General features: G+C 36.6%; 1 protein-coding gene across 3 annotated transcripts in view; it reads right to left on the bottom strand.

Moving 5' to 3' along the window:
- Positions 1-2,487: 2,487 nt before the first annotated feature.
- Positions 2,488-27,787, bottom strand: part of DCLK1 (doublecortin like kinase 1) — a 231,808-nt gene continuing 206,508 nt past the window's right edge. The window contains exons 16-18 of one of the 3 annotated variants that reach the window (XM_021541918.3): positions 25,586-25,699; positions 19,894-19,967; positions 2,488-11,396 (exon numbers count right to left, since the gene is read on the bottom strand). In XM_021541918.3, the coding sequence (XP_021397593.1) occupies positions 11,339-11,396; positions 19,894-19,967; positions 25,586-25,699 (246 nt within the window). In that variant the 3' untranslated portion in view covers positions 2,488-11,338. Of the gene's footprint in view, positions 11,408-19,893; positions 19,968-25,585; positions 25,700-27,787 lie in introns of all 3 variants that reach the window. The other 2 variants (XM_021541917.3, XM_021541919.3) reach the window with 2 other exon arrangements.

Here is a 27,787-nt window from a genome sequence, read left to right as displayed (position 1 = left end):
GATCAAAAATGAGATATTTCATATTCTTAAGGAAAAACTGGAAATTATGAATTCATTACTTAATCAGGCTAATGTAGTAAATTAAGAGGTAATTCTGAAGGAATAATGAAAACCCTCTAGTGGCATGTTAATTATGACTTTCATCTATTTAGAAAGGAGGATTATGGATGTGGGCAAGGATAAAAAGAGATATATTTTCAGGGTCAGTGAATTTATCTTTTCAGGCATCTAACAGAAAATAAATTGATTTCCCTCAATGCAGATGATTTGAAAAGTCTTGGATGAGATATGCCAGTTTTTTACTCTATGGCAAAATTGAACTTGCTATATTTCATACTTCATTGCCTGCTCAAACAAATATATGCAAATTCATGCTTTTGATCAAAACTATGCAACCTCTGATAAGAGACAACCATCCAAGTGCTAGAAGTTCAACTTCGTAGTTTTAATGTCGTTTATTAATTCCTTACTGTGGATTTTGTTTCTCCTACCTAGAGTTGATATAAAAGGGTTACAGTCTGGGAGTATCCTGAAATATTATGGTATGTATACATGGTAATTGCATGTAAAATAGCAATACCAAACTCCATGTTACATGAAGGGAAATAAAGAATGAATTAGTGATTTCCATTCAGATGATTTCTCTGCCTGGAGTGTAATATGTCTGCAGTTCAGAATGCGCAGCTGGACATAATTGAGAGCCTATCTTCCTTATCTACCTGTTGCCCAAAGGAGAACCATCATAAGACTTGGATAGCTCTTTGATACAATCCTACCAATCTCCTTCCCCCCCTTACCCCGATTTCCAAAGTCCAATTTCAAACAACTGAAACAAGTACCGGGAGGAATGTTAGAGTTTTGAACAGGTCTCCTGTTTAGAAAAATGAAAGAAAAAGTCGAACCCCAAATCCAACTTCTTTCCAGGGAAATCTTGGTTATGACTGTGCACTGCTGATTTGCAAGCTGCCCACAGGGTTTCCATTTGCTTCCTGATGTCTGCTGCCCCATTTGCTGCCTGGCAGCTGCTCACAGCCAGTAGACAGGCAACAAACCAGCACCAATAGCTGTACTCTTTGGTCCCTTTGCAGAAGCATGTCTTTTAAGATTATCTTGGATTCAACTATCTTTCAAAAAGGGGATTTTGCTGGCCTTCATTTAGCAAATGGTAAATGGTACTTCAGGCATCAGCAGAAGCTGCTGCTGACTGTGCAGGGCAGAGGAGCCTCGTGACTGCTGTTGTTTTCTGGCAGAGACCAGCACTGCAAATGCTGGCACACAGCAGGCCAGAGTTTAAATTTCTACCTACACCATAAGTGGAAAACATAGCCCAGCTAGTGTAGCTTTGGGGCAGAGCAAGAAGCTACAACCAGGGCAGCATTTAGGCCTAAGGTTTTCAGCAACTGCCTTTTCCCATATTGAAGGTTAAGTGGTAACAAATAATAAAGCTGAATGTCATCTACCACCTGGGGACAAGTGACTGCAAGATAGAGTCTGTGCATGTCTTCCATTATTGTCCTGTATAAGGCATTCCAAAAGCCTAAAGCATGGATGTAATTTCAAGTTAACACATGATGCCTCCTCTCCATTTACTTCCCTTTCCACTGAGTATATGCAATATTTAAACATACTGTGCTCCAACTTTGTCCAAGTCTTTCTTCTTTTGTAACTGCAGTATTTTTTCACAGTACCCCACTCTTTCAGTTTATTAAAAAAAAAAAATTCCTTGAAAGTCCAGCTATAAAGAACAACAGTGTAGAACTTAATCCTTAAAAAACAACACATAATTTTCAGCCCTTACCCCTTAGTGTAATTTACTATTTAAGCCACCACTATTGTTGACAGCAGTCCCATCTTCCCACTGCAGTAGTCAGTTTCTTTGTACCACATTTCCTTGCATGCTGGTGCATGGGAACAATGAACAGAACTAGGTAATTAATGCAGGGCAAAGCTTTTTTATTCCCCTGGAGCAGTTGCCCTGCTCTGTTTTACACACAGATGTACAATATTTGAACCACACAAGAGAAGTGAAGAGTAGGAAAGGAGAAAGAAACAAGTGGCTGGACAGGCTGGAGGTGTGTGGACAGGAGCAGAGGAAGAAAGGGTTGACAGTGAAGGTTCATGAAGGATTATTATATTCACAAATCATTAGCCTTCATTTTGGCATGCCAAAATCGTGTGCTGCCAGTAAGATGCAGGACAAATTCTTTGGGATGACAAAATCCAAAAGGGAAAATACCACATGCCTATAACCCAGTTGTCAATTAATAATCCCTGTGGGAAAAAAAAAATCAATATTCTAGACAGACAGACATCTAACAGACTCTTTAGATCTGCAGCTATGTCCTGCATCAAGAATAATTCATGAACCAGTGGTTAAATTGCAACTATTAGCTTGTAAATGAAAGTAGGGTTAAATACATATTTTTATCAACAGAGATAAAATAGCACTTTTCCTGCCTTTCATCAAAAATAATCAGAGAGCCCTGGTGGGATCTTGTAATTTTTATTACTTGTAATTTTTAAACATTAGTAGCACACTTGCTGATAGTGAAAGTACAAAATGAAAATTAAATCAATTGTCAGAACAAATGAAAGAGCACTATGCAATGCATTATTCTCTGGTCCTTTATTCTATTTCTTAATTCACCAGATAATTCCTAAAATCCAGCCATTTACAATCAAACTTCCAATCATTAGTGGGATTTAGCAGGCTTCCACTGTTAAATACCATTCACATTTCTCATGAGAGTTGGTATGTATAGTGTTGAAGGGCACTAGATACAAAGCCTGCCCATCCACAGCTAGACAGTATTTGATTTTCATACCTCTATCCAAACTGACCTCCTGTGCTGGGATATTAACACATGAAGTGAGAATTTTCTGAATAGTTACATCCTTTTTTTATTACCATGTTCTTCAAGACTCACTGTGGAACAGAGGTTTATATGGGAAAGTTAGGATGTGGCTGCATGACTAATTTTTAAAGGTTGTGCACAGCTTCTCAGGAATGCAGCTGGATCTAACTCCTTGGTGGCTTGCTTGTGATGACTGAACTGAAATATATTGTAATGATTTTCTGCTCAAGAAACATGAACTCATTAGAAGCTGAGGGTAGAGCTGAAGTATTAAGTGGTTTCTCCTTTTTTATTCTTTTATAACCTAATTAGAGCAAATATTTTACATAAGAGTAAGCAGAAACTTAAAAAACTTACCTCATAAATTAAGGTGATAATATCAGATGTAATTTCTATTCACTCACATTTTGAAAAATTTGTCTTTCCTCCTTATTTTTGCAGGAATATGTAGCATATAGGACTTATTTAATTAGTACCTTGAAAATTAAAGATTCCTTTATACCAATCAAATACATAGCATAGTTTTTAAAAAATCTTAATTTTTTTCTAAATTTAAATAACTTCAAAACTTGTTTGAAGGCCACCAATTCCTTAGATGGCTTTTTAGCTGGCATGAGAAAAGTGCTATTTAATTTCACACTCCAGTAATCCTTTAACAATTTCCTTTCAAGCAGAATATAAAATCTTATTATTAATTCCTTAATAAAATAATAAAAAAAAAAAGTTATTATGGCTATGTCTTTAACCTTGGGCCATTTTGAGCAGTTATTTTCCCCTCAGACAAGACACTAAAGATCAGTACAAATGGCAAGTGATAAACTGGCCTTTGGGAAATACTCAATAATCCTCCTCCCCCCTTTTTTTTCACATCAACTCTCTGGAAATGCCTCTTCAGGACTGCTTGTTTTAGTATCAGTCAGTCAGTTTGATACCTCCCACCCACCCCTTAACTGGCAATGGCAAAAGTTTCCAAGATCTAACATTACCTTAAATTCATCTCCCTATTACCATGAAGAATGTCACAAAGATTACACCTTGTTAAGATTAACAATAAACACCAAATTATCAGAAGTTCATATCTCAAGGGCTTATTTACATTTTCCTACGTGCTTGAATTTGCTGAAGAAAAAAAATCGATCACTCTCTTTTGTGAGATACAGCACCAGGAATTCCCTTGGACATTGTATTTATACTTTACAAATAATCCTCTCCTTCAATTTACCAATACATCTCTTTCCAGTTCTCAAACTCTCACCGTATGATGGAACCCAGTTTCACTAGCTGTGGGCATTCTGTTTGAAAAGAAAACAAATTTATGGATTCTCTTACTCAAGTAAGACCTTGTTGGTCTTACTGGCATGTTTGAAGCATTCCAGGTATCTAATGGAGATGCACAGGTCAAATAAAGCAATTACCTCTGAAGGGCAACGATGGTGGTAGTAGAATAGTAATAGCAGCAGCAGCAACAGTTGTGGAGGTAATGTCAGCTCTTCCTGAGAGTACCTCTAGACAAGTAAGCTAAGCTTCTTTTTCATCACTGTTTTTTTTTTCAAGACACCTAAAATTTTATGTGTATGAATAACTCATCACTAGCATTAAAATATGTTAGACACACAGAAATAAAGCTGTCTTCTGGCTTTTTGAGTCCAGAGTCTTCCTACATCAGGAAACACGTATGAGGACATATCAGACACACCTCAAGAAGAAAGTTTTTCATGAACAGATCAAGTAGCACCTAACAATCATTTGGAGTTTCTCAGTTTCAATTGTTCTATTGGAAAAATTCTCAAAAATCTGACTGATTGGCTGGTTAGAAACCATCTTCCAAATGCCAGTCTACCCTTGTCATGGCTAATACCAATGTGCTTTTTCTGTCTCTATCATTTGGTGCAAACAATTATTTTTCCAACCTGATATTTACGCATGGCTTGACAAAATGTGCAACACTGTAGGCGGGTGCAAAGAAAACAGGTGCCAAGCTCTATCCAATGTCCCCTTCCCACCCACTTAGGTAGGGAGAATATTCTGGACATGACTGAGCACTGTAGTTTATCACCCAAGCTGATCACTAAGAGAAAGATTAGAAAGAGATCTCCATTACAGGTGGATCAATCCACAAATCCTTTATTTCATGGAGGTTTTTGTCCCTTCCTCTGGCCTCTGTTGCAGAAAACTTCAGGCAACATGAAACCTCAATATAGCAACTCAATTTTTACTGAAGCCATTTGGCATGGGCTATCAGAGTATATATGCACGCAAATACAAAATGCATAGACATCACTTTTTAAAAGCTGTACTTTCCTAAAAGGACCCAGTGAGGTAGAATTGCTATTAAAAACAATTAATTTGCAGCCATTTTTTAAACACCTAATTTCCCCACTAGTCTGTATGCAACACTACTTCAAACAGCTGCACACGGTCTCATTTAGTGAATATATGAGGAAAAGGTTTGCATTATGTTTGCTAAAAGGACTAGGATTTCAATTCCATCTGCTGTTGGGTGTGTTTGATTTGTGTATTAATTATGCCTGTTTGTAGCTGTAAATTTGCTCCAGATTAGTAGGTGATTGGTTCCACACACAGATTCACTACACTGCATGGCTCCCTTGCACTTTTATACTCCCTTATACTTTTCAAATGGTTCCATACTTATGCTTTTTAAATTGTTTTTGATACCTATCTTATTCAGTGTGAGCTTTCAACTCTGTCTTATTCAGACAATTTTTTTTCCCCTTAAGAGAAAATATCCTTTTGATTCTTCTCTTCCCGGACACCTTTCACTTGTCTGGTATTGTCAGCTTTGTCCATGGTGCTACTATAAAACACAAGAAAAAACTGCTTCTTTTCCCAGTCTTACAGGGAAATTCAGCACATTCATATTTAGTGTTTTCTACAAGGAATGACTTAAACTAATGGGTTTAGGAATTACATGAGCACTCAGCAGGGCGTATACATACCCATTACTGTGCAAACTTTAAATGCTTGTCACGTCAAAATAAAACTCTTCCACATGTGGAACACTTTTGCTCTTGATCACTGAGTTTTCCTCCTGGTTTTCAAAATGCCCAAAAGTTCTGAGCTGTCACCTTTGTAGTTAAGACCTGTGAGATATGCTTGAGAATGTGACACATCTGAAATGAGCTGCATAAAAACCGCCTTTGTGTCTACAAATGTTTGTGTACACTTAGAAAATAAATGTTGAAGAGGTCAAGCTGATTTCTCTCATATTTTAGGAAAAGAACTGCTCTGAGCTGAAAAATTGTATGCCAAGTTATGGCCTGAAGGAAATTTTTACAATCAAATTAAAAACCTTTGAGACTAAGAGTTTATAATGGAAATACTAACACAGCCTTAACCATGGCAGCACTAGCAGGCACTGCAATAATATTAGGAAAGCTCTCCCTGCCCACAATCTAAACTAAATAAAAAAGATGCCATTTTCCAACATATACCCCAGGCTAGCAAATAACAATGATTTAATGTACTTGCCCTGTGGTAATATAGTACCACTGCAAACCTCTGAGCCAATTTTTCTTTTCTTTTCTTTATTTTTTCTTTTCAAACATATATGCCCCATAGGGAAAGGATTGCAATTTAGCTCTTATTTGTGGATATATCGCTTTCATTTCAACAATTCTTTAAAGCCTTCCTGCTGTCACATGCTACTGTATGTAAGCCCCCAACTGAATAAAGACCCACCAGGCTTTTTCAGGAGTTTATTCACAGGTTTGGCTTTGCTTATTTTAGTATGCACCACATTTAAATTAGATGAGGGCTACTGTAAAGCAATAACATTGTCAATGACTAGAATCTCACTTTCCCCTCTAACAGTCTGAAGCAAATTAATGTATTGGTTGTTCATTAACAAGTAAACAGTTTTTGCTACAATGTCAAGGAAAAGAGAATGTGTTCATTAATATGAACAATCTTCATCTACAAAGATGATTTACACAATGCATGTAATGTGATAGCTTTCCCCTAACTAGTACACTACCAAACTGAAAAGCTGATTCTTAGGACTCTCTTGAAATTACAATATTGTTTTTTTACCAATAAGAAAGACAGTCTCAGTCACCTATGCCACCATTGTAAGCTCTATAAGTACTTAAAAAAAAGAGAGATTTCTGGAATCACTTGTGGAATTAATAAAATTGATAACTACAGACTTACACTGCATCAATGATACATATTATTCAAGTGATAACTTGAGCTAAAAATAAGATTAATTTGGTTATAGAAATTCCTTAAACAACAACACTTAAATTATTTCAAACTTGATTTTTTTCAAGAATTTTCTGAAAAAATCAGCAAACACTGGCTAAAAAAGCAAAGCAGTTTGGATACACCAATGTAATCAGCATGCCTAGTGCTTTTCTGTTAACCCTCTGAGTAGAACCATAGTATTCTGGATTTTTTGTACATTAATGCTGTGAAAATTATAACTTACAGAAATACTAATTTATATGTCATGACTTAATAAATCACATTCTAAATATATTTGGGCTAAGCACCTCATCTCATGAGTGATTAATCCATCCTAGAATTTTAATTATCTGTTAGAGAAACAAGTCTCTAGCACCTGTATGGGAAGCTTAGATTATTGCCCTATATTAGATGCTTAACTCTCAGACAGATACATCTAGATGAGACAATTCCCAGCTCACTATCTTTTAGCTAATCCTGCACTATCCAGTACTACATTTTCGCATCAAAGTTTGCTTACTGCATGTAAGCTGACTAGAATATCCCACTTAGGTTAGAGTCCACATTATCCCCACTTATATTTAATTGAGAGGAATTAAGCTGGAAGCGACCCTGCTCTACTTTCCTGCTAATACTAAGATCAGGCTGTCAGGCATCTCCAGAGACCAAACAGTAGATGACCTGAGTCACCCTTCGGAAGTGCTCGTCTCCATCTCCTTGGTGATAGATGGTGCCTACCACAACTGCCATCCATCTCTGCTAACTAAAACAATTGTTGTCACATTTAGCAGCAATACCAGCCAATGATTCAAAAGGGAAATGAATGAAGTCAGGACTGGTCTGTATTACAGTAAAATGACCACGGTGTGCTCACACAGATTTTCACATTAGAAATAGTCTACTATGCTTGATTTCTTTTTTAATTGGTGTTTCAAATATTTATAGGGACACATATTCTGTCTTCACTTACCCCCAAGAATTCAGAGGTTAGACTAAAAACATGGCAGTTACTGCTAAACAAGCCTAAACCATTATAACTTCCATGAAACCATAAATATATATATATACATATATGGATATATTAAAATATATATCTATGGATATATGGATATATTTTAAATCATCATTGGAAACTCTTTTGAAACAGTTCAAATTTTCAGATACCTTTCCTTGAAACCTAAAATAGGCTATTAGCAATTTGAAACCCAGTCTTTCACAAACCTAAAAATAACTTAAAGAAATATTTTTATGGTTATGTTCATAAAACATGAATCAACAATCAGAAACATAAGATGTTGAGGATGAGTAGGACTTTCAGGATCTAGGATTATTTTTATATATATTTTAAGTAATACAAGATGGTCTAAGATGAAGGAGCCAAACATCTTATTTTAATGATAACCCTGTATTCCAAAGCAAAGAAAATGTGATAAGAAAATCCCAGATGGGTTTTTGAATAATATTTCTCATGCATAAGGTAAACCATATTTTTTTTCTTCTGACTTCCTTCTCTAATTAAGAAGAATGAACATTTGCCTTTGCTTTAAGACTGCCAAATTTTCACAATAGTCAAGGAGCATGTGGTATTAATGGACACTTTTTTATTACCACATGTATGTCTTACATTTACATAGCTGAGCTGTATCTCTTCTAAAGGGAAGGCTGTGATAAAATGTGGGAAGGTCAGTGCTGGTCAAACTTGTGCCAGATTCTGACCTACTGTAAATTAGGGTAGGTAAGCGGCAAGGAATGGCTTATCTTGACTGAGGTTTTGATCCTACAGAAAAAAAATCCTTGTCCCATCAAAAGTTATGAATGTACAGCCATTAAGATGACAGTGGTTGTTCCCTATCTACTGAGCATCTTCTCTCCAGAATGAGTCGAGGGTTGGAACGTTATAGTGAAGGATCTGACAAACAGATACAACCCTTTCCCAAACCTAAAATCAGAGAACATTTGTATGGTAGTTCCTTTGTCCCCTCGCCTCCTGATCCAATGGAGTTCTCTTATTTGCTTCACTTGATTTAAAATGTTTTTACTCAGGTTCCAGACAGACTAACTGAAGCCTTCTGCCCATGGACATGCATTCAGAGATCAGTCTCCTGATGGCTTAGATGATTTTCTAGTAAACTCAAAATCTGAAGTTGGTGTCTGATGTAAGCTTCTACCAGCAGTTCCTTCTACAGTTGATGAAGTGAGACCAATAGGTTAATCAAAACATGAGTCCTGCCTAAAATGTGTGCCTTTGTCAGGTGAATCAAAACTGGAATGCTCATCTCTCTGTATTACCCAGGAAATCTGAAGAACTGGTTTCTACTAAATATCTCACTTCTAGATCATCAATATTAGATGGATTAAAAAATATTTATTAAATACTTATACCACTTGTGTGAAGATCCACAAGATTAAATTCCTGTAAGTTTTCATGTCTGAGGCAATGAAAGATGCTCTTTGTAAGATGGAGAACAGAATTCCAATGTTTCTTGAACTACAGTTCAACTGATACTTCCACCTAGAAGTGCAAAGATCTTTACACTAGCCCCCACCGGCTGCAGGTATACATTGGCTGCCACAACTGCTCATAGGGACAGTTCTGTGAAGTAACACCACTCAGAATGGGAATGGTACTGTGGGCAACTTGCCCCGTTCCTGAAAATTTATTTATACTTCCCGGAAAGCTGAGAATATCTGCACGTCATTTTGGGTAGTATATTGATACTTCTGGCTGTATACCAGGAAAGAAAAATGAAGGAAGAAAGAATAAAGGCAAGATAGAAGGCAAGGCTGGGGGGAGAGAGAAAGAGGAAGAGTGAGAGAGAAAAGAGAGAGAGAGAGAGAGAGAGAGAGAGAGAGAGAGAGAGAGAGAGAGAGAGGAGACCACATGTGACTTTTAAAAAACACTGTGATGAGCAATAAGAAAAACTATAAATTTCACAATGTTTTTTATTTTAGAACATGATTTTGAAAGTTGTTTTTCATTCAAATGAAATTCTGAGCCATCTTTTTTTTTTTCATATCACATCTGAAGCAAAAGTCTACACACTGTAATATTTCTGTGGAAGCCAACTTTATGATAATTGTCAAATAAAAAGCTATAATGTTGTCTTGAGGTTTTAACAAACCAGTAATATATATATACTCTGTGTAAATGCCCACTTTATTAAATATTACAAATAAAACTGATGAATCATTTTTAGTTTCTCCATTCTAAAGACAAAACTTCTCATTCTGTTTAGGCTTTACATATATATTAAATGACTTCTATTTTCTCCAATTTAGAAGTACTCTAGCTATTTAAAGGGTAATGCTCATCAGTGTTAATATTTTTAAACGGTTCTGCTGGAAAAACCAGATCGTACTGAGAGGATACCTGTACATTCCTCAATGTAATGCAAAGGAACCAGGAACTTCTCAGCTAGATCATTACATACTATTACATGGCAGAATGTGTCCTCAAGCAATTTCCCAAAACGACATTATCATTAGCAGCAAACTATATGGAAGCAATCTTTTGTGGCCATCATCATGTCATCTTCTGTAAACCATGAGAATGACCTAAACTGAATTTCCCATTTAGCTCTTCATCATAGCCTCCAATAACAGTCACTCCATGTTGAAATACGATGCAGGTTTGGAATGAGCTGCTGCAGAAGATACCATTTGTTTAATTTTATTTTCATTTTTAAGCCTATATTCATCATTCCTAAGCAATAGTATATTTGATCTATTTTTGGCCAGAAACAGGCAAGGAACTTCAGGATACTATAAAAGATATGTGCGTATAAAAGCAAAAAAGCCAGAATAAAACCCTAATATGGGTTGTCAAGATTTAAGGTGATCATTTACTCAGAGGGTTAACATGTGCTAAAATTACATACTGCAGTTCCTAGCTCCACTGATGAAAACATTCACTGCTTCTATCTTTAAATAAAAAAGCAAAATAGCCTTAACCCTTTGAGGATCTTATTAGCAGCAAGTTGCAATCTAAATAGAGAACAAGTATTTCAATAAATTAGGAAATTATTCTTACAAAGGCTCTATGAGCACCCTTATGTGTTCCACCATCCCAGCTTTTATTGTTGGATAGATCAACTGTATTCCCTCCACACAGGCCTGAAGCAGTTTCAGGGTCTCAAAGGGTTAAAGCCAAAGCTTTTGAGAAAAAGTGTTTTCTTAAAAGGGTGAGTTAGGTGAGCGAACAGTCTCGGAGGAACTTGGTGAATAGTCTTCCGATTCGGAGTTGAGTTCGGGTGGAGCTTGCTGAGCCTTATAACGTCCCCTCACATCCTGGTTGCGTCTTCGTCGGAAAACCTGCCTCTCCTTATCAAGAGCGGTGGTCTGGCAGGGGCATAAAATAAGAATAAATGAAATTAGGCTGTGTGTGAAACGCAAAGATAATGAAAACCATGAGGTTTTATGTGGCCTGCAAATACCAGGGATAATAAATGTTCAGACCAAATTAAGCCTGCTCTGTCTCTGTCAGGTCTGAAAGGTTGAGCCCACAACATAGCTAAATGCTTTAAAAAGTGCATTTCCCAAACCTTAAGAGGTAGTGTGACATCATCAAGCAGATACAGTACCATATATATGGATGCCATATGTTCTACTTCTGGATGTTATTAATTTCATCCTTTAACAGGATCAAATTTCAAGCCAAATACCAAGTGACCTTCCCCCCATCCTTCTCAAAGTATAAATCTGTTTCTACAGGCAAGGCAGAGATGTACACTTGTCTTTGATTTGACCTAATGAAGGCTGATACACACTCACCCGTGTTCAAGTCAGTGCAATCAGCTAACAAAGATGGATTGTGATGAAGTTGTCAGACAAGAGAGATAAACAAACACTGAAGGGAGCTAGCCCAGCTCCTTGACACATCATGCCGCTCAATGGATGTTCTTAGGGAGAATGTTGAAGAGCTCTGATGGAAAGACCTGTTTAGCCTGACCACACTGTCTCTTCCTGTTAACCAAGGTCTACTGAATTCAATACTCTGCTAATTTTATACATGCCTTGTTAAGGTATCCAGGAATGGGACAGAACAATATTTACTCGATGGGCATTAATTTTTGGTCGTTCTGCCATTATTGAGAATGCAATTCTTAATAAGATGGTTGTTACTTCTAGCCACATTCTTTCTTCTGCTTTTCTGGCACATTTACAAGGTGAAACTTCAACCCAAGTAAGGGTAGCCCTAGTCTGACTATCAGTTTCAAGCACAGGACTGGGTTTTGCTGTCTTCTTGATTATGAGACCTTAGACTGCAGCCCCTGAAATCACTGTAATATTACAAGTTCAACAGGATGGCCTTGATTCAGCAAGAGCACTTTAACACATGATTAGCTGCTTCTGAAGCAGAGCTGCCCCCTTAAATGCCAACCATGACTGTTTTGGAAAAAGCAAAATGGGAAAAGGCAGGTGACCAGTAAGATGACATACAAAATGCAACCAACTATCTGATCATGGCACTGGAAGCAAAGATAACTTTGAGAACTAAATAGGTTTCACTCATAAGGCTTGTAAAATTTGTCCCTATATTGAAAAGGTCTGTTTAAAGGAATTCAGACAAAAGGTTATTCTGCTTCAAAGGATTTATTGCGTTCTCTTAAGATATGCATGACTGATTTCTCTAGAAAATTTACCAGTTACAGTGTAAGCCTCATAGGGGAGCAGAGACGTATTTATAGTCAACATATTTTTGAGACTAAAATGAAAACTAATTCCATCATACTGGTGCAGAATAGCATTATAGCAATCCATGCTTTCAAATAATGCAACCAGCATTCAATAATGATGTAAGAGAGACAGAAAAATGGACAGGAGTACAGAACTACTATAGCAAATGGATTTAGTTAGGCTATATTGCTGAATGATTATTTTTGTGTCTAGAAACCATACAGCACTTGTTTAAAAGGGTAAAGTGATACACTTTGAGAAGTTCATCCCTATATTCTTAATAAGAATTGCTACAAAATCCAACACTTTGCATCTGCCAATTTTTTTTTTTGTTTACTGCTATCTTTTGGTTAAGAACTCTAATTAGTATTTTCAATGCCTTCTATGTTTCTCAGTCTTGAACCAATTCAGTTTTTGATTATTTTTAATGTGAAACAGAAGAATACCTAGATCTTTTACACACAGATAATATACTGCTTACAGTATGTAATTTTGTGTGAAAATTGGAAAGAATGGCATATATTACTACTCTATAAAATACAGATTTCCATTTAAAGGATATTTTTTTATGCTTACAGGAAATAAGCATTTATTTAAAGTTTAAACCACATCACATCATTCTGCGGTAATAGATACTCTCCCCTGAGAAATTTAAACATTTCTTGTTGAATACAGAAAAATACTTGTATTAAATTGAGAATTTATTTTTAAAACCTACTATATGGGAATGGCAAATGTGTATGTAAAATCTGAAGGTATTTAAATTTAGATAACTGACACATAAGGGAATATATAAGAAAATTGGGGGTTTAGGATATTGCTTTTAATAAAGAACAAAGATAAGTAGGTACCAGAACATCTTTTCAAAGATGTCTGTAAAAATAAACCCCAAGGTATTATTTCTATGTTTGTTAGGAAAGTTTTAGAGACTCTTCTTTAAATCTCTTTGTTTAAAAATACATAGAAGTACTCCCTCAATAATGAAAGATATTAAGAAAAAACCCCATGATGGTATCACCTAAACTAGCACCTTATGCTGCTGTAGTTTGTAGGGCCAAATATTTCTGGCTTTCTAACCCTTCAGAAACTTCCTGAGATATTTTGTTACTTTTTTTACATTTTTATCCAGCGTTTGCCCTGGATTTGATCTAATCAGTCTTTGTGAAGACATATTTCTAGAGTCCTGGGCATTATTGTGGTTACTCTCCTGGGCTGAGAGAAATTCAGAGCCTTTCTCATCCAAAGAGCTTACTGAATAAATAGTTACAAAGCCACAGAGAGTCAAAGAGGTCAGTATTTATCTAGTGAGAGCAAAAGCTACACAGGTCATATTCTAATGTTTGGTGTTTACCATGTCAAAACCATGAAATGGGGCACTTCTGGCCACAGGAAGTTCAGGCCCTATAGAACTTGCAAGAAAAGGCTTATTTTGCCCAATGTTCCAATGACATTTGACACCTCCAGTGTGTAATACACTGCTGATGGTATCATGGCTCTGCATTCTGCAGATATGCTATTTTTCATTTAATGATGTTGTGGTTACTTTTTACCTTGAAAGAATTTCAAAATATGACAGATCCATCCTTTGGAACATAGAGAAGATGCTAAGACAGTTACATATGAGTATTAACTGTCTGGGTTTTGTAAGTTCTTTCACCTGCTGTTCATCTGGGTGATTTTCTGGTGCATGAACCAGTCCATTATGGATTTCCAGGGCATTTCTACTTCAAGCAACTCTTTCAATAAATAATAGGATAATCTGAAGTACACTTATGCTTCACAGGGTTGCAAATCCCAGATTTTCATTATCACATTTTGACATTTTATTTTTCCCAGATCTAGGTTAGAGACTGAGAACTTGGAAAACCATATGAGAGTAATGGCAACAAAAATGTAAAGACAGCATTCTTATTTAAGATATGCAGCTGCCTCCTGCAATCCATATGAGAAAATGTAGAGCTTCTTATTCAGCAGAAGATAAGTGGATTGCCCCTAATAATTTGGTAGCAATGGGTCTGTAGGACTTCATTAAGAACTAATGCATTTTGCACCAGCATTTAGTAATCCTGACACCCTGTACCAAGTGCTTACTAAGCCATTTTTGGAAATGTATTTAATTTGTAGTAACAGAGCATTATTTTAAAATAATTGTTTCTGTCATTGACATATTAAGGTGTAGTTAGCATTTTTCCAGGATTTTACCTTAAAGAGTGTTCTCATCCTGATTTCTACTAACTTGAAGTTACAGGACTTATGAGCCATGCAAATCTATTTTCATCTTGGAAAACACTGCACTGTGTATTTATGAACAGATTTTCACGACCTACAACCGCTTTGATATACGTGGTGGATTTGCAATGGGAAGAGCCTTATTTCAGCTGTGGGCTGATATTTTCTGTCAGGTCAGTAATTACTAGATTAAAGTAACTGAATTTTATGAAAGTGAGCAGTGACTGTTATTCTTTTCACTTGTCTTAATTTACTGCTGGCCACCAAATATAGATATATATTAGTTTCATTAATAAAAGAACATTAATGTGCATTTTGCCTCTTAGTCCATACATTATTCATACCAGCCAGGAGACTAAACTGGGGATGCAGCTGTTCATGCATTAATCTAAGAAACCCTTCCCTTCACTCGCTTTTATTCTGCAGGAGCATACTTGCAATTTGTTAGCAATTTTCATGAAGCTTTGTTTAGCGTGTGGAATTAGATGAATCTATGTATTGAAATACTGGTATTTTTTCTTCCAGTACATTCTTTTATATCGACAGTTTTATACACACATTTAAAAGTTCACACCTAGATAAGTTTATCTTATTTCTTTAAACTTCTAGCTAGTGACCTTTATACATTGTCAGGTTTCCTTGCTGTAAAAATTGCCATTAAACATTGCTTGTGACACAAGCCAGGCAGCCCTTCAGTCTCATCTTTTTTAAAATTTCTTTTCCATGGGTTTCTCAGGGGTTTTATATATATATATATATATACACTATATATATTTTTATATATTTATATATATATATATATGTATATACATATATATATAAAAGTGTGATTGATTCATGAATCAAAACACTTTTTTGAGAGTATTTCAAACTTAGCAATGCACCTCATCCAGGAGCAAGACACTCACAGTATTTTCAGTCCCTCAGGCACAAAGTATAACTAAGTGAAGTTACACGGTGATTTGGAGACGTGCAAATGACCACATCGAGGGGACAAATTAATCGAGTGGATTTGAACCCAGACCTCCAAATACAAAAGCCCGATGCTTTAGCACACCATGTAACTTCCAGCATGAAATTTAGCTAAAATGAAAGTAAAAAAAAAAGGAAACCAAATCAATTTGATATATGCTTTGTGCTGTATTGGTGAGTGAACACAAAGGCAAGTATTCTATATACATAACTGTTGAATTCATATTGGTGTATTTAAGTTTGTGTTTACTCTTTGACATCCCCCTTTTTATAGACACGATGCCTCAGCTGGTTTCAATTACATGTGGAAGAGAGTTAGTGCCAAGTTGTTTGCATGAGTGAATTTTATTTATAGTTTGTAAATCAGTTGTGGGTTTTTTACTCAAAGATTGGGAGAAGATATTTTATATTATTTTAGGTATCTGCCTGTATTTACCAATATTTTGTTTACAGAGGCCTTTATGTTATTAAAAATGGCACTTTTTAGATAGCAAGCCTGATTCCCAGCTTCCTTGTCCCATCTCCAAGACGTCCGGCTGCAAATTTTGACTTGAAAATGTGTTGTATCCACTTGGGACAGGTGTAAGTAACTCGACAGATGCAAAGTAATGTGAACTAGGAACTAAACTGAGGATGGAATTATGGGTTTCCAAATGAACTATTTAGATATATTTTTAACAGTGACAGTGAGAACTGTATTTTAAAAATCTAGTATTTATTAAATTAATATTGACTAGATTGACAATTTTGTTAAGCATCCAATGTAACTCATCTTCTTACTATTGTCATTGTATAGATAGATCATTAATGAGTTTTCCATACACTTCCTGGATTTTATTTTGCCCACTTTCCTTTTCTAGAGTGTCTTGGATATATAGAAAATAACACACCCTAATATTCTACACTAATATAATATACATACTACTACACATACTGACATTTTGTATTAATATTTTGTTGGATGCAACCACTCTGATGCTCCTTTCATAGTCTGTATCAGCCCAGTCTACAGGGTTTAAACTGGGACCTCCAAGACTTGTCCCCTACTGATGCTGCTTTGGCTTTTACTGCACTTATGATTGCAGGGCTGATGTTCCAACAACATTTGGTGGATTGGTTTTAAAACATGTATTAGTCTGCAGTCCAAATGATTTTACTGATTTGGGCCCTGTGTTTTCCCAGGTCACTATATTCAAGGAACTGTGAAAGATTTTCCAGGCTCATGCCAGCTACAACAATTCTGCTCTATCTAAAAAAATCATGTCACTTCTGCATGTATTGCATGTCACTGAAAGGGAAAAAAAGAAGACACAGAATATGCTCAGAAGAATTAGGATTTTGAAGGACTTCGAAAACAGAAGTCTTTTAGGCAGAGAAAGGACAAAGTTTTCTGGTTGTTAAAGGAAAAAATAGTGCAATTTTGAAAGTATTTCAGAAGACTTCTAGAAACTACAGCTAAAAATGAAAAGAGGAGTGTAGAAGAAATAAGTAGGTTAATGCTAACAAAGGGAGCATTACCTTTTCCTTGAGACATGGTTTCATTTTTCTCTGTACTTGTGAATTCAGATTAATTTTCATGTGCCTGTGATAAATTATTTGTTTTATAGACATGAATTGATGAACCTTTTCATATGCTTTCCATCTGCACTACTAAAATCTAAACACTTACTACATCAAAATGGTTTTATTTAGATGAAAACGTTGGTCAAGACAACAGCTGCATGTTTCTGGGAGATGAGAGAGGCCCAAATACACAGCAGTGCTTGGTCCACTCGCAGAGGATTTCTTAATTAAGCATCCACGCCTAGGAGCCCTGATCTCCCAGTTTGCCTTTCCACACTAGGTGCACAGTTTAGAAAACCCTAATTATAAACATTGTTGTTACTGCCCCCAGCTGGAAAACAGAGCAGTTTATGTATGAATAAGAGAGATTATCGCCCATCTGCTCCAGACCATTATTCAGGGATGTGTCATTTTGCATGCTGATGGCAGCCATTACTAGTGCTTTAGTCAAATGACCTTTTTTTTAATAGCTTTATTTATTTACCAAATTCCAGACCTAGAGCCTTCTTCTCTACCTCTTCAAAATGCATATAATTTGTTTCAAAACCTGGGCTATGCAGTTAAACTGAGTCAAGGCCAATCTGAGGAGATGTTCACTTTTTCTCACAGGATCCTGTTTCTGGAGATCTGCTCCCCCTGAAGCAGGGGTTTTAAAACATCCACATATTGTGTATAGCAAATCGAAAGACTTTCATTGCTTGATTTTTTTTTTTAATGTAAAAAAAAAGTACATCAGAGAAAGAGTGTAAACTGAAAATGGATAGCAATTAACCTCCAGGAAGATAAATAAAGCTCATGTAATCTTCCACACCATTTTACAGACCAGACATTAAATTTGCAACTGTTCATCAAAATTCTGCTTGACAGAAAATGCCATCTTTCCTTCTTCAGCAGAAAATTCCTCTAATACTATCAAACCCACAGTCATCTAAATCTGGGCACTCAAGTACCATTCTCCCTTCTCCAAAACCAAGGAGCACAAAGAAGGAGGCCAAGTGACAAGACAGATCAGCCAGTCAAAGTGGGTTTGTAGCCACCACCACAAGTGTGATAGGGTGGAATTAGATGAATTACAGGTACTGCTGCACACTCCAGCACTCAGAGTGAGAGCGTTTCTCAATTTTTGCTAGCCAGTGTTCAACTCATGAATAGGATTGACTTTTCAAACTTTTGCCTGAAAAATAGGCTTATTTTTGGGTTTGGGTTTGTTTTGTTCTTCTTTCCCCAGAACATCCATATCAGAAACTACTTAGCTCTCAGTGTGCACTCAGGGAACCATTAGGTTTTATGGAAAGCATCCTGCAGCCCAATCCATGCACTTGGTGAAATGATCCAGGGTGGGAATTTTACTTTACTGAAAACACTCACAGTGACCATCTCTGCTGTTTTGCTAAGGTGGCTACTTTGCTGAGATTTTACAAACCCCTCACAGACAAACTCTTAAATTCAGTGTCAGAAAACACAGGCCTTATCAGAAACTTATACAAATTCCTCCAGCTATCAAAATGCAGGTCTTGTGAGTAATAAGGAAAAAGACAGCAAGTAACCACTTGATGGAAATTCCAATGCTCTGGATTTACTGAGGAGGTGTGTGGGCCTCTTGTGGGCTATCAGACCTGGAACCCTCCTTGCCCCCGCTCCAGAATAAGCCCATCCCACCCAGACTCCCATTTTATAATACATATAATTTTAAGCCAGCTAAAGACAACCCTGGCACAGTTACACAATGAAGAAAAATATATTCAAGATACTCATGCAATATTAAAAAAAAAAAATCAAACCAAAAGAAAAAAATAGTTATCAGAAGGATTTTAAAAAGAAAAAAGAAGGAATGCATTGTTAGAAACACAAGCTTACCAGCACATACAATGCATTGTATTTCAGTGAACTTGGGAGAGTTTCTATGCCCGCGTTATGCAAATGCATTGTTCATTCTAAGGTAAGGATTGTGTTTAGTGGGTTTAAAATGACAGTATATAGCTCCACATCTTGCATGGAAAAAGAAGAAAATATATGCTGAGAGCCTGTTGCTGCTCCATGTGTTTTGAAACAGGAGCACAGGGGAAGCAGATGCCTTAACAAGCAGAAGGGAGGGGGAGGGTGCATCAGCATATCTGTAGATTTTCTATATACACTGTCCTTTTAACTATAAGGGAGATTGATACTGAGCATGTGCGATGAAGAGAAAGCTGGCAATGTGGGTGTGCGGGATGGGTGAAGAAAGGGAATGAGGGGGTGTGGCATCTCAATCAAGATTAAAACGAAACTGATAAAGCAGCATATGGACCGGATAACAAATCAAAAAGCATGTTTATCCACTGAAGGAACTGGTTAATGGAGACTGCCAGCACGTTGCCATGGAAACACTGACTGTTGGCGCTGCACCATCTCATACCTTATCCAATACATTCCTGGTTGTTGGTAGTAGTCCAAAGACCCTGATCTCTTGATGGTAAACCCGTGGTCCAGCTGAGCAGAGAGAAATGGGGCAACTCAGTGGATCGACATTAGGCTAGAGAATTCAGACTCCAGAGCAAGCTGTTCCTTATTTAGTGCATATTTACTGTTTTCACTTTCACTCTTATCTAACATGCTAAAGCTATGTACCGCAGAGGAAAAAGAAAAAAAAAAAATAAAGAAATAAAAGAGAAAGATACTAATTCTAGATTTGGTCTTGCCAAATTAGAGGCCAATTTATTCAAACTAAAATGGTTTTCAAATCTGTTAGTTAATGCATAATGCATTCATTTAAAAGTCTGAAATATCTCGTTACCTCCAAAGACAGTAGTGCCCTTTTAAGTTGCACATACCAGTAATAGAATATTGTCTTTTGCAATTAAACTGAGAAGTTCAATAATAATAATTTTTAAAAAATTAAATTCAGTGCAACCATCACAAGGAGCAGGCTAGACAGACTACACAAGGCTTAAATTAGACTGGTTCATAATCATGGAATGTGTAAAGATGAAAAGAGTCAGGTTTTGATACCCCATCAATCATGGTAATTCATTTCTAAAAATGCGTTAACCTTGGAGAGTAGGACTACTCAGAGCCATGAATAACATTGTTTATCATTTCAGCTTACACCTCATGCTCAAAAAGATAACAGTACAAAACTATTTGATTTAAAATTGCACCAATTAAAGTCAAAATGGAAATGAACTTAACATTGTGTCCAGGAAATTGTGTTGGTGATATTACTTAAGGAATACAGATCTTTCAAGTTTATTTTATCACTAGCAAAATCATGTGCATAAGAACAAAGAAAATGTGTTCTTTTCCCTAACCCTTCTGTGCTACACTTAACAGACGGTGGAAACATTATTTAGCTGAATTACATAAAATTTTGTGGGGAAAAGTCTTGACAGAGACACTCTAACTGCTCTAAAACTGTTGCAATGATTTTCAGATTTTTGCTCTATGAAGGAAAAAGGCCATTTTGGGCTTCAATAAGAGTGTGGCATGTATTTCCAATACTGATGACAGTTTCTAATTCTAAATTCAGAATAGCAGTTCAACACATTTCCAGGTACCAACCACTTCAAGGGGAGTTAGGAACTAACTGCAAATATAACTTTTTCTTGATAACTCCCCTGCAAGTGTAGAATTTAATAATTTATTCCTTTTTTGTTAAAACAATGCCTCTTTCATCTTATTTAGAATTACTTAAATGATGTTTCCTGTTTAAAACCATGTACCTAGAGTTAAATTTGTGTTGGCTTAACTACACTGGTCTGCTATTGCCATCTACTGGCTTCCTTGTATGCTGCACATAAAACACACAAAAGGGATGTTTTCCTAAAAAGCAGATCAAAAATATTGCCCTAAAATTGAATAGCCAAAAATTTATTCAGAGAAAATGGGGAAAGTCACTCCCTAGTAAGATCTGAAATAGTTTTGGTGGTGTGGAAATTCTGCCGTGAGAAACACAACTACAGAAAGTGACCCCAGGACAACACAGACAATAGATGTGAAAGGATAGCCAAGAGGTTCAGCTTTAAGACTTGAAGCAAAACTTACAGACTAGGCTTGGCTTCTCCTCCACACCACCCAAGAAATCCCATGGCTAAAAATTCCACTTGGTATGGGTAATTTTTATTTTAAAATCAGCAGAATGCAGGGCAATGACCCACACGCTGCCTGCCATTGCCAGGGTCCCCAACCCAGGACCCTGTAAGCAGAAGAGAGCTGCACCAACTTCCTAGGCAGCTTTTCTCTTTTTCTGTTCTACTTGTTTACTCTGCATCTCCAGCTGGAGTTTACTCCCATTGCCAAGAGAGAGACCTCATACAACCTTAACAGCAGATTAGCATTAGTCTTTTTCTCTGTCCTAACAATGGCAAAAGTACAAGTACCAAAGTGATGACATACAGGCTAAGATTTAACACTTCAGACAAGGACATGTACTAAACAATGCTTGATTCATACAAGGAATTACAGCACACCTTTGGATTGCAGAAGCATGCCTAAAAAGCGATTTGCACTCTTAGTCGCCCTAGCCACTGTCACTAAAGCCTAAAGGGTACAGCCACAAGGGTACCTTTGTGGCCAAACCAAAATAAATGGAACTGACACCCTTGAAGAACTGAAGAATAAAATCTACCTCCAAAATTTAAAAAGGCTAGCTAATATAAACCTGCTTTTATGTTTTTACTGCAGTACCTTTTATAAACACCATCACAGAACTAAAAAATACTGCTCCTGTTGAAAAGCTCTATGAGAAACATGATCCTGCAAATATTTTGGCACATGTTTAACAGTAATGTGGCCATTCTGACACAGACTGAAGGGCACTAGCCCAAATGGTCTCCCACAGAGACCGGCAGTCAGTGCCTGTGACAAGAGTATAAGAACAGGGCAAGTAAAGTGATATTTCTCCTACACAGTCTCTCATCAGCAAGCAGTGTTTTTCAGGGACTTGCTAATTCTCTTGCTGTTTTAAAAGCTAACTCTCCAATTAAAATTTTGCTGGCAAAGCTATGTTGGTTCAGGGGAATTTTTTCCCAACTGAACATAGTTACTCTGGCATAATTTTAATAATTGCATCACCAGAAAAGTCTCTTTGTTTGTATAGTTAATTTTGTTTGAGAAATTATTCTACTACATCAGCAAAGGAACTGCTTTGCTAGGCATGCACATGTTCATTAGGGTAGTTCGTCCAAACTGATGAATCCTTTCAAATGAGGACAAACTTGAAGTCTGGACACATGCACAAGAAGTAGAATGTCTCTGCTTGGATAGACAGAGATAGCTTTTGCTGAGATTGCCACATCAATAAAGCAGAAATAAGCCTGAACCAAAGGAATCAATGCAATTTGGACATTGCTGAAGGAAGCAGTAGCCACAGAAGTCGTATGCAAAACACATGTAGCTTCAAATTTCCTTTCAGTTAAGCTGACCAGAGACACATCTTTAGGAACTTAATTTTCATATTAGAGTTTTAATTGGTGCATATGGTAAATACTCCTTGAGATCTTTGAGGTGTGTTACTTTTTATCACCAGAGAAAACAGGCATATAATATCATATATCACTGTGAGGACAAACTAAGAACTAAATACCACATATTAGCGAGCTTTATACATAAACAGGGTTATAATATTCAAAATAATGATAATATTTATATTTCATACTATTAAGCTATAGAAATATAAGCACATATTAACACATTTTCACAAACATAGACACAGATGTGTAATATAATATACAGATGGCAACTCTATATATTATATACACAAGCACTCTCTCAAAAAGTATGTAAACATACAGGCAGGCACAAACCCCCAGTATTTTTATAGCAAATAAAGTTAGTGCATGTCTTTAGTGCCAAACAATATGTTACAGCATCTATACATACTTTGCAAGTTCTAAATCTAGAGTAGCCTTTGTTAATAGGATTTAATTTTAGCTTATCTGAGATTTCACAGTTAAAGGGAGATTCCCAACATAAAACCCTGGTGACATGCATATCAAATGTATATTAAATAGACTACCAAATGCAGAAACAACATTTAAAGACATTGCTGTTTCACTTTTGGCTTTCTTTTACATATTAAATTATTTTTGTAGAAAACAAAAGTAATTTATTCATAAAATGGAAATTATCTAGCATTCTGAAACATTACCAAAGCACTAAAGAGGTCTATACTTTCCCATCTCTTCCCATAATCAAGTCACTTTCTGAATTATGTAAAAGTATTTAACACATTTCTACTTTATAGGCCACGTTGCAAGATCAGTCATATCAGGATATGAAGTTAGCCCACAGAGATGACCACTAAAAATAATCTGTTAAATTTCCAAACACTAAAAAATAAATAAAAAATATTTAAAAATATTAAGAATATAATTAATCATACACATTTTTTCCTGATGTTTTGCAGTGGACAGATTCACTACAGTGCCTTTTTCATTACTCAGGTGTTAAATTGCTGCAAACAATTCCTTGGCAAAGCAACTGGGGCAAATAAAAAAAAAAAAGGAGGGCAGGGAAATTAAAAACATAAAGGAGGCAACGGATGGATGAAAACAGAGGCATAATTTCTTGCTTTTAAGCTTTGAAGTTATTAGCATGGAGGATCTGAGCAGTAATTCTCATGGACAAGCGTGCTGGCAGTCCATTCAATAGGAACACGGTTTCAGCTAGTCTAGAAAGAACATACCTGCAGTTCAGATGAGCAATGGGTATGTGATGTTTTAGTTGTGGGAGAGTTGCTGCAGTATTATTGCTTAAAAATGAAAATAAATAAAAGCTGACTATGTTAGCTGATGACTGAAAAATCTAGGCAAAGCATGAGGAACAACTTGCTTCCATGTTGAGGACATTCAGGGTAGGAAAGAGTAAAGAAAAAATATGAGAGAGGCAAAGTTTGAAATGTTAAGTACTTATACCAAGTAACTTTGAGAGAGTATCCCTTTTGCTGCACAAGCACTTCACACCTGTGAGCCAGATTGCATGTGCTGAGCTGAATTTATTTCATGCTGATTTAACTCAACACTGGAGGGGCTGAGCTGAGAAACATGAAAGTGGAAACAGTACAAGAAAGTGTACATGTGCAGTCACACCACCTGCAATTTATGGAAGCTGGGAATGAACACTGAGTAATCTGATATGAGAATGGTTACGTTTAACATGTCACATTTTTAGTGACTCTTTGGAGTGTTCACATTACTATGAGTAATAAAGGAAAGCTTACAAACACAAGCAGATGTATCAAAAATGTGAAGGATGTGCATGTTACTATTCAATGGCATTAGTATGAATAGTCTCTTCATATGCTGAATATATCCTGTGTCCATGTATATGTAATACACATCTGCATTCATCTGTGAGCAAAAAATACAATTTTATGTTGTGTATGCTCCACTGAGGATGACATTGAAATCTCAGTAAAGCTTGGTCAAAATTTTGGCCAAGCTTTGTTTCAGACACTCCGACATGTTCAAACCTAGAATGGCTCCACTGGAATTGCAATGTGACAGAAGGCAGCAAGAAGTTCCATTAAGTCTTTACCCCTTTAAATATTTCTGCTGACAGGGAAGCAGGCTGTGTGTGGCACTACAATAAAATGCTGCTGCCCAGCTAAATCTGAAGTAGCTAGACTCATGTTAACCATGAAGGCAGCAGTGAGGCATCACAGCTCTCTTTCATGTCTTCAGAGAGGAGAGGCTTAGGCTGCCATACAGATTTTCAGTTAAATTCTAAAGAAATTTCCATTTTAAAGTGGTGTTGTCTTGCTACAGTTTCTGTGTGGCCTAAATGCATATAATGAGTCTGCTTCCAAGTAAAATGTCATGATCCCACAGTTCAAATTGTTGAATTATGTTGGAGCTAGGTCCACTGATCTTCTGGTAAAATGTGGAACTGTGTACTGTGTGTACAGTTATATCTCCTCGGGCAGTTAAATAACAATGTGACTCACAAGGAGAATCAAAGAAGTTGTGCAGGATACCATCTAGCTATGCTGATATTAAATAATGCTACAATTATCTACAGATTAACCCTCTCTGGTTTCTTTTGGTGTCATAAACATAAAATTGTCTGGTGGGCACATAAACCTGTTTCATCTGTGTATTTCAGATGCTTACTGCTATGACAGAAACTCCAGCTGCTGTGCTGTTCGGCTTAGGGCCTGTGTTGAAATGCTTCTTTATCTTCCCAGCTACTGAGAGCTGATGTTCATTCTCTGGAAGGCCATCATCCTGCAGATAAATAAAGCAAAATAAAACTTCAGAGAGAAAAGACAAAAAAAGAAGGAACTGAGAGGTGAATTGAACTGAGAGGTGAAAAGAAGGAACTGAGAGGAACTGATAGGTCTTATCAATACAGAAAAGTATACAAAATTTTTATATTAAAATCATTGTCTCCATCAATATATTTAAGGTACTTACAAGATGGACATATTGTATCACCAAGCAGTCTCTCTCTTCTTCCTTAACCAATACTTTCTTCTCAAATTTTAGGTAATTTTCATTAATAATAATTAAGCATTGCATTCTTAACATTTCTTACCATTTTCTTTCATTAATTATCACTACCCAGTTATTTTTATGCCCATCGATATTTTAAAACCTGAAGATTTCAGATGCATTTAAGATTCTCTTTACTCATCACACAGATTTAATGATAATGACCACAAAGGTAAAAAGTATCCAAGATATTAAAAAAACAAGAGCCTGGGCTGGGACATTCCTCCTTCCAGCTGAGACTTCAGAGCAAACCTGGATACCTGCACCTAGGGATCCTGGCATCCTCCATGCTGAGCAGAAGCCCTGACAGAAAGAAGGGAGTTTGTGGTTTTATACAAGTCTGCAGACTGAATTCAAGCCCAGGAAAAGAGGTTTTTAGAAGTTGTAGAAAAGAGCTTTATGCCTGAAAAACCTGCAAAAGCCACTGCTCAGTGAGACTTGCCCCACTAGCAGCCTATCCAGGATTTCAGGCAACAAATACACAGAATACATGGACTAGGAAACAAAATGTAAAACAGGCAAAATATACAGGGCCACGTGCCAGAGTCATCCCTAACTGGTGCTGTATGGTGTGTATAGGTATAAACAGCTGAAATAATTATTAAACTCCACTTAGGCAAAATCCTAGCAGAATAAAGGTAAACACGAAAATATCAGAATAATGAGAGATGACAGACAATTTTTTCTTTTATTTTTCAGCCATTATGAGTGCCCTTAAAGAGTTACAGAGCTGCTGCAGTAAATCATGAGTTCAATGAGCATATGGGAATTTTAGGGAGGTTGGTAGGGTTTGTTATTTATTTAGCTTGGGGAGTTTGTGTTTAGAGATCCCTCACTCACCCCTTAACAAAATGTCTCAGCTGGCAAAATATGGTCAAGTGCACACAGCTGCAAAACACAAAACAAAACAATACAACCCAGTAGCTGATTATTGTCTATCACTGGGGAGTCCTGGCTCGGTGGTATATGACCCCTAAAAATAACCTGCTTCCCATTGACCTTGCCTTTCCCAGAAGAAAGCTAGTCTGTAAAGTGAACGCCCCATCACGAGAGGAGGGAAGAAAAATAAAATCATTCTCTTGGCTTTCTTGACATGAAAGTCTGCCAAGCGTTCATGTCATCTTGTCAAAAGACTAAATTACAGACAAGACAATAGTTACCGAGACTGTGGTCACATTTTATTGGTGAAGCACCACACCCACAGTTCCAGTGGCAACATGCCACAGACACATAGTTTGGGCTCCAGCTTTTAGGTTAAATACCTTCCAGCCCAATTAAGATGCAGCATAGGGAAATATCAGAATCCCTCTATTGCTACTAAGTTTTTATTACTACTGTTGGTGCCACCTGATGTTTAGTAGCTCTCTTTTATTTAAGCATGCTTTATAAACAAATCAATATATATTAAACTGGTTCCTAGAATTACTTCAGTAAACAATAAGATAGCTGTTGAGGGGGAGAGATGACAGCTGTTTAACTAAATACAAAATAAGCTGCTCTGCAGTTTTGAAAGTCAAGAAGTGAAAAAAATATGAAATTGATCAGAATCATCAGGTAAAGTTGTAGAATTGGAGAACAGTGTAAACACTGCTGGCAAGAATTTCATTGGGTTGCTGAAATGGGAGGGATGTCAAACCCTAAAGAGGTTAACTGTTCCTTTCTCCTATTTAAAATCTTTGCTTTTGGCTAGGATCACAGAATTAATCACAAGAAGTTTTTAAAAGGTGACCAGTGTTTTTTGCTGCTCCATCTGGGAACTGTAAAGAGTCCTGAGCTTCAGAAGATGTTGACTGCTAATAGTATGAAAGTAGACCTCTCCTG

The sequence above is a fragment of the Lonchura striata genome, chromosome 1, assembly GCF_050655825.1.
Source record: "Lonchura striata isolate lonStrDom1 chromosome 1, ASM5065582v1, whole genome shotgun sequence".
In the NCBI taxonomy this organism is placed as follows: Eukaryota; Metazoa; Chordata; class Aves; order Passeriformes; family Estrildidae; genus Lonchura; species Lonchura striata.
This window is presented reverse-complemented; position numbering and strand designations above follow the sequence as displayed.